This window comes from Monodelphis domestica, chromosome 2 (genome assembly GCF_027887165.1).
Source record: "Monodelphis domestica isolate mMonDom1 chromosome 2, mMonDom1.pri, whole genome shotgun sequence".
NCBI classification, from domain to species: domain Eukaryota; kingdom Metazoa; phylum Chordata; class Mammalia; order Didelphimorphia; family Didelphidae; genus Monodelphis; species Monodelphis domestica.
In genome coordinates, this window is record NC_077228.1 from 427914751 (window position 1) to 427922844 (window position 8094).

Here is an 8094-nt window from a genome sequence, read left to right on the forward strand (position 1 = left end):
CCCATTTAATGAGTCATCTTAGAGGAAAGAATAATTCATAACAATCCTTTAATACTTATGTAATGAAATTCACTTTGAGTCAATTTTTTTGTTTTTGTTTTTGCTTTATGATATTATAGGAAAGTCAAAATGTTAAATAGTAAGAAAGAATTTGTGTGTTTCTAAGTCTCATGAAGTTTGAAAACCTTTTGATATCACATTCAGGAAGTCCAAAGCAGAGCTTTGAGAACTCCAGTTAAATGGAGTGTTGTGCAGAGACATTTAAAATACAAGAGAATTGTATTTGGTGTGGAGTTTTTCAAAGAATTTCCTGAGAAAGTACAATTATTGGAAAGGTAAAGAATAGATTCATTTCCCGACAGCAATCTCTCCAAAATATACAATTCACAATTAAAGCTAAAGGATAAGTTGTAAATGAAGCTTTTAGTAATAGCCTGATAGTAGTTAAAGGTTACTCCATTATCTTAGGTTTGGTATATCTTGAGAAAAAAGTACTATTTAATTTGATAGATGGGTAAGTTGGCATTATAGAGGGGACCAGAATCAGAAAACTTTTGTTTCCATCTATTCTGATGCAACAATGTGATCTTGAGCCAATCATTTGATCTCTCTGGGTCTCAGTTTCCTTTCCTGTTATTTGAGAAGTTTGGACTAGGTGATCACTCAGGTTCCTTATGATTCTTTCTTGGGTTACAGCATGGCCGATGTGGGATTCCTGAGGCTCTAATACAGAGATATGCTGAAGATCTAAATCAGCAAGAGAAAGAGATTGCTGTGAAGATGGACCAAATCCGGGTGAAGCATCTCAGGAAGCAGCAGCGGATGGCAGTAAGCACAGGGGCCATGACTTTGGTCTTCCTCCCTCCCTCCTTCCCTCTTTCCCTCCCTCCCTCCCTCCCTTCCTTCCTTCCTTCCTTCCTTCCTTCCTTCCTTCCTTCCGTGCATCTCATTTACTCCCAGTAGCTTCAGTAAATTTTAAAAAGTGGTTTCTAAGCAATTTTTATTACTATGATACACACAAGGCAGAATAGTGTAGTACACAGAGACCTGGGTTCAAGTCTTACCTCTGATGTAGACTGGTTGTGTGAACCAGGATAAACCACCTAATTTTTCATTACTTTAGGCAACTCTAAGTTGTCAAGAAGGTGATGACCTGCATTAATAGAGGGAGTTTCCTCTTTATGAATTCTCTATTCTAATGAAACCACAGATGCAATCTCTTTCCTTATATGTGTTTTCTTCCCCTTCTCTCTCTCTCTCTCTCTCTCTCTCTCTCTCTCTCTCTCTCTCTCTCTCTCTCTCTCCGTCTCTCTCTCTCTCTCTCTCTCTCTCTCTCTCTCTCTCTCTCTCTCTCTCTCTCTCTCTCTCTCTCTCTCTCTCTCTCTCTCTCTCTCTCCGTCTCTCTCTCTCTCTCTCTCTCTCTCTCTCTCTCTCTCTCTCTCTCTCTCTCTCTCTCTCTCTCTCTCTCTCTCTCTCTCTCTCTCATAATTGTGGGAGAAAATAAAATATTTTAAAAATACTTTAATATCAATAGTAATGGGTCCTCAGCCTATGGCTATTCATCAGCCTTCATTTTTATGCTCAGGAAGTAGACTGAGAGACGACTAAGTTTACAGCTACAGGTCAGAATATGTCAATTGTGTTGGAACAAACCAGTGTATTAAAATAAATAATATAGCAAAATTGACTGTGTATATATGTATGTGTGTGTGTGTGTGTATATATATATATATATATATGTATATATATATATATACATATTTCTAAAAATAGATACCTGTATATACTCATACATCTCTATATACCCTTCTTTTTAGTGTATGTCCAAATTTGTTACAGAAAATACACTCAAAACACTTTTTGTACATTGTCTTATAACTGGAATCCTGTCTTAACCCATAATCCCACCCATAGTTTGGTCCACAGAGATAATAGCTTGCAAATTTCGACTCCTAAGGAACAAATGAGACGTGATAAGAATGTTATACACTAAACATATATAATTGGGCAGTCAAAACACATAACTGGCTCATGATCCCATTTCAGATACTTTTCCCAGAGTCATGGCTACCAAGATGATTGATACTATCATCTGGAAGTGAGCATGGCATACTAATTCATTGTGCTAGTCTTGACATGTGAAGCCACAGTGAGATCTTCTTCCGTTTATAGTTGAAGCCATTCTTGGAGGACTATTACCTTTAAAATGCCATTGTAAAAACATAACCAGGCCTAACCTTAAGAGTTGGTACCCAAGTGGAAAATCCACCATTCCTAAAATATACTTTTCTTCTCCCCAACCCTGTCCTGTCAAGTGGCTGATCTCACACATTCCACCATTAAATCTTCTTTTGTACCTTGCTACAGTAGAGATGTCCCTAGGAGAAGTAATACAATAGTATAAATGACTTAATGGAATGCTTTCTAAAATCAGATTTTAATAGTAAAAGTATAGAAAGAGAATGACAACTAATTTGAAATAATTAAGTACATTCTGTATATAAACAACAGAAGGAGGAGATGCTATCCAAGAGGGAAAAAATGATGAAAAAAAGGTTGTGCTCTGGAACATTTTGTCTTCTTTGTACCCTCTTTGGAAGGAAGATCCTTTGTCTCTCCTACATCCTTTGCATGTGGAAAGCATTCAATAAGTGTTTATTGATTTATATTTTTGTCTAATGCCCACCCAGTCTAAGATATAAGTAGAAAGAAAATTGGCTGAGGTTTCAAAAGGACTGCTGAGCCTCACTTTCCTCACCCATTAAAAAAAAGATTGATAATAACATCTACCCTACATATTTCTTATAAAGGTCACTAAGGCCACAGACTTTCACAGCATTTCAAAACTGGAAAGGACTTTAAAGATCATGTACAGGCCTAGAGATGGGAGGTCCTAGGTTCAAATCTGGCCTCAGACACTTCCCAGCTGTGTGACCCTGGGCAAGTCACTTGACCCCCATTGCCTAGCCCTTACCACTCTTCTACCTTGGAGCCAATACACAGTATTGACTCCAAGACGGAAGGTAAGGGTTTAAAAAAAAATAAAGATCATGTAGTTTAATCTTCTCATTTTGCAAATGAGGAAACTGAGAAAAACAGGCTTAACATGACTTGCCCAGGATCACACAGTAAGTGTCTGATGCTGGATTTGAAATCAGTTCTTCCTGACTTTAGGCTCAATATTCTATTTACCACACCACCTCACTTCCCATGATAGCACTTAGATAAAATATAAAATGGTTGATTAAGATTAAATTAGATGTAATGGATTGTTAACTGGTCTTTTAATTAGGAAGAAATAGATATAAAGTCTACCTCTAACACACCCTATGATCAGTGGACTTATTTAACTTCACAGTGCCCTATTCAATCCTTTAGTGTACCATAAGTCGCATAATATATGCCAATTAATATGCATTGGTAGAGGGAATTTCCTCACCAGAAGTTCTCTGAAGCAGTGAAATCATCAGTCAGGTTCCTGCACCTATGCCCCCACTACCTCCATGTCCCCCCCTTTTTAAATGCAAGGTAATGATGGGTAGGAGTTTCAGCAAGACAGGGGAGATGCTCTACATGACTACTTCCTCTGCCATTGAAAGCCTGACTTACCTTCAAAGAACAGCTCTTGGTTTGACATAAGAAATTACAGTGACAGAGATCATCACAATGGAAGAATTCAAAGCATTCTCCTTTCTCTTTATCCAGATCCCGAGTGGAGGACTCACTGAAATCTGCCGAAAACCCCTTTCCCCAGGATATGTGAGCTCGCTCTCTGACTGGCTGATTTCCATTGGCATGCCCATGTATACCAGCATCCTAATGGAAGCAGGATTCAACACACTGAGCCAAGTGCCTTCTCTGTCACAGACTTGCCTTCAGGATGTTGGCATCACAGAGGAGAGACACATAAATAAGCTCGTCACGGCAGCCAGACTCTTCAAACCGCCCCTGAACCCAGAAGCCATGTAACTGAAGCTAGGCATCCCTTTAACAACCACTACCCTTTCTTTCACTGTGCTTACTGTACTCGTGCAATTTCTCCAAACAAATGGCATCCTGAAGAGCAGAGCCACCCCCAAACCAGGCTCCAACACAGCTGAGTGAAAGTGTGACCGAGAACTGGAAGCTTTCTTCTCAGTGAGGACAAGTCACCGGGGCCATCCATCCTCTTTCATCCCCTAAAGGAAAGTTAAAGAAGGATATTCGTTTTTGAAGTTCACGGAGGGACAGATGCCATTTTCCAATCTGTCTTTCTAGGGGAGGATAAAAGAGGGAACGATGCTGGTTTCCTAACGTACTGGAATATCATTTTCCTTCCTGTTGGCTCTGTACAGTACTGAGTGGCCAAACAGGTTTTAGCTAGGCCAAAGTAACAGACTCTGGAGTTAGTTTACAGTGTTGCCCGTTTTCAGTTACTCGTGAGTGATTAAATGAGACTGGCACCAGGAACAAATCTTGTTTTGTTTTGTTTTGCCCTTTGATAAAGCAAATCATTTTTATAATAATTGCTTTCTAGCAATCAGCTTTTTATTTGCCTTAATGTAAGCTCTAAAGCAGTAAGGTAACTAGTGTCCAGTCTCCTGTAACCATATTTCCTGATCTTCAGCTTAGACTGCCATCTAACATCCTGGGATGTTTCTGGATAAAAACAAACAAACAAACAAACAAACAAAAAAACCTGGCTTTTTAAAATCTCTCTCTTTGAGCTGGCTTTGAGTTTGGGTTGTTTTTCAGGCACAGGGTAGACTAACTACAAAATCAGTAAATAATGTCTACAATTTACAGAGATATCTTCTCTTGCGTGTGTATAGTATGTGTGTGTGTGTGTGTGTGTGCGCGCGCGCAGTAACTGCCTTTCATTTTAATCATTTTTAATATTGTTACCATGTCATATTCCAGCTTTGACTTGGTATTATGACCACAACCATTCCAAACTTTATTTTATCAGCTCATAGATCATCTCTGTAAAAGCCACTAAGAGACTAAATTGTTGAGGAAGAGGTTTCAAAGAATGAACTTCTTGGATTGTTTTTGTGGGGAGTCAAGATGTTTATGTTGCATTTTTTTTAAAGTTGCCATCTTTTTCTTTTCTGGATGCTTCTAATATTTCAAAAACAGTTTCATTTGTGGAGAGTCAGACAAATGATTTTTAGCCATATCTGTTAAAGATTTACATGTATTCACAAGCTGATGTAAAATATTTTTCACGGTTCCATCTTATTGCAATTTAATCTCTCATTTTCTAGCAGTTGCCGAATTCAAAGAACTGACCCTTTAGGCAGGGTTAGGCTATATCCCCTCCAATAACACTTTCCTTAACTTCTTATTACAAGCACTCATTTGTATAATAGATATCACAGTCACAATTTTAATAACTTGGGACATCGGGCTTTGCTTCGTCAATAGTTAGAAATACTTTCATTTAGCCATGAAATTCCCCATGAAGAATCATTTCATTAAGTCCAAAGTATCTTTTCCTATTCTTTCTATCACTGCCAGCAGGTTTTTGAGGTAAAGGAGAGAGTCTTTTCGGTGATGTTTTTATGGGAAAATTAGGCATGATTGATTGTGTTGGTAATTGACAAGACTTTTATTTTTTAAAAACAAAGCAACCACTGTATTTGACTTCATTTTTTCTTGTCATTTTGTTGTAATGATTTGTTTCTCAATAATACTCCGCTTTTCCAAGATCGAATGTCAAAGAGTTGCTGGGACACAACCCAAGAACAGTTATCGATGTCAACTTTATATTTAACCTTAATAAGCATGCTGTTTTTATCCCGATTAAGCATTTACATTTATGTGTCTCCTTTCATGTTTATGGAACCATGGCTTATTTAGGATACCCAGAGGCTGGAGGCTGCTGATGTGACCAAATTATCTGAAAATATTTCAGGACTGACATCATGAAATGTGAGGTAGGAAGTGGACTTCCCTTCCTCCCTTAGCAATTGGAGGAATAAGATAGAAGGCACGTAAAGCACCAACAGTACCACAGTATGAAACAGTACGTCTGTGAGATCTGGGATAATGGTGATAAATTATATTTGACAAGCCCCAGGGAAGGAAATTTTATCTGAATTACTGAATTCCACCCACCCCATGGCACCCCCCTCCCCAAGATATTTTATTTACTAGAAGGAAGAAAAATATAAAATTTTTAAGTATTTCAGAGAATCTGACTAGGCTATGTGTCACCTTGCCTCTGAAATGATCCTCTGGTAAGCTAGGAAAGTTTGAGCCAAATCTGGGAACCATCTCTAATTGCAACAAGTTGAGGGAGAGGGTGGTTTCCAATGGAAATAGTCTGGGAAGCGTGTGTTTTCAGTAATGGCTTTTATGTGGTTTTATAATTTGTTCTATATTTTATCTCTTTTTCCTTTAAACTTTTAACTTGATCCTAGTAAAGCCTTAAGTTTCCGTGTGTGGTTGTCAACCGAGGTTTGAATGGTCGAGCCTATAGAGTTCATCTGACAGGTGGGAGGTTTCAGCCATATCAAATTTTTAATTAATTTCTCTGTTGGGTGCAATTCTGAGCAAAAGTTAAGCTTGTTGACTGTTGGAAAGCACAAAAGAAACCTACTGAGCAAGTGCTGACTCTGGCAGATCCTTGTTACATGTCCACTGTGTATAATTTTAACTTCAAAAGTTGTCTGGCAGGAGCCAGCCCTAAATACTGTTTACATTCCCAGATGATTTAGCTAACACATAACCTTTTGCAAATCCCCTGTTCTCCTTCTCAGATCTAAGTTTGGGTGAAATCAGAAGATTCCTTTATTGGAAAATAGTTCCTTTCCCTGAGCACAGCTGGAGAGGTCAGTTCGCCAATGTTGGTGGTGCACTGTTCTGTCTCATTTGCAAGGGAAAAAAAGATTGTACTCTGGGTCCAAGTTACCTTGATTCTCATTTGTCATATTTAGGGGAAACAAACTGTCAAGCAAGTGACATAACAACTAACAATGTTGCACTTTCTGTATATGAAATCAATATTTAAATAACTTATTTTTCTCCATTGCTGTTCTTAAACAATGTAAGTAGCTGTAAGATACCAGTACCGATACGTTCTTGCAATTTTCTTCAGCCCAAGAAAGCAGTGTATTGTTTTAAAAAAAAAAAGTGTAAAAAGTTATTGTGCTGTTTCATTTAGCAAAAAAAAAAAAGAAAAGAAAAAAGTGGACAAAAGGGTTTTCCTGTGTATCAAAACTTGTCTATAATTATGTCATTTGTTGATAGAAAAAAAAGTAAATAAATTTCTTCAACTGAGTATGTCTGAATTTTCTTTCAACTTATATCTCAAAAGAGAAAAATATATTATTGGGGCAGAAAAGTGGTACAGTTGTTAGAGCATGAAGCCTGGAGTTTTGAGGACCTGGATTTAAATCTAATATCAGACTCTTCCTAGCTGGGTGACCCTGGCTAAGTTACTTTAGCTCTGTTTTCCTAGCCCTCTATTGTCTTAGAATTGTTACCGAGTCAGAAAGTCAAGGTTTTTAAAAAAAGAATATTATTAAAAAATCTTTTAAAAATAGAAATTATTGTCATATGTGATAAATGACATATTTATAAACACTCATTATATTAATTGATTCTTCTAATGGAAGTTACTCTATATTCCTCTTATTGATTAAGGTTCGGAACAACATAAATTCATCTAAATTCATTCATCTACTGAGATTACTGTTGCTAGTTAAAGTTGACTTTCTCTTCTTCATCTTAAAATTTATAATAATATCATAAAATGATAGACCTGGAGGGACATTAGTCTTCTCCTTAGCCCACCTCCCACAATGCCATGAAAAAAGTATTATAAGAAAAACTGAGGCCAATTCACTGGGAAAATTCCTATGGTTAAAAAGGGACTACAATCCATACTTCCATACTGAGGGAGAAGGAGAGAGAGAGTTAACAAATTCAAATGAGAGAAATGTGCCTATATTAAATCAAGAAATGTAAATATATGGCCATGAATGTCTGTCTAAGTAGAATGTTTTAAATATACTAGAAAAGTTCACAGGGGTATCTGGAATGAATCCACTGAAAGGCAGTCTGTCAAATTATCATTTATTTTTATTTTTTTTATTATTTTTTTATTAT

At 37.2% G+C, this 8094-nt stretch overlaps 1 protein-coding gene across 6 annotated transcripts in view; it reads left to right on the plus strand.

Moving 5' to 3' along the window:
• SASH1 (SAM and SH3 domain containing 1) overlaps nt 1-7263 on the plus strand; it is a 391591-nt gene extending 384328 nt beyond the window's left edge. For all 6 annotated transcript variants that reach the window (XM_056818913.1, XM_007484703.3, XM_056818914.1 and 3 more), the window contains 2 exons: nt 697-828; nt 3706-7263. In XM_056818913.1, coding sequence (XP_056674891.1) covers nt 697-828; nt 3706-3969 — 396 coding nt within the window. In that variant the 3' untranslated portion in view covers nt 3970-7263. The remainder of the gene's footprint in view (nt 1-696; nt 829-3705) is intronic.
• The last annotated feature ends 831 nt before the right edge of the window (nt 7264-8094 follow it).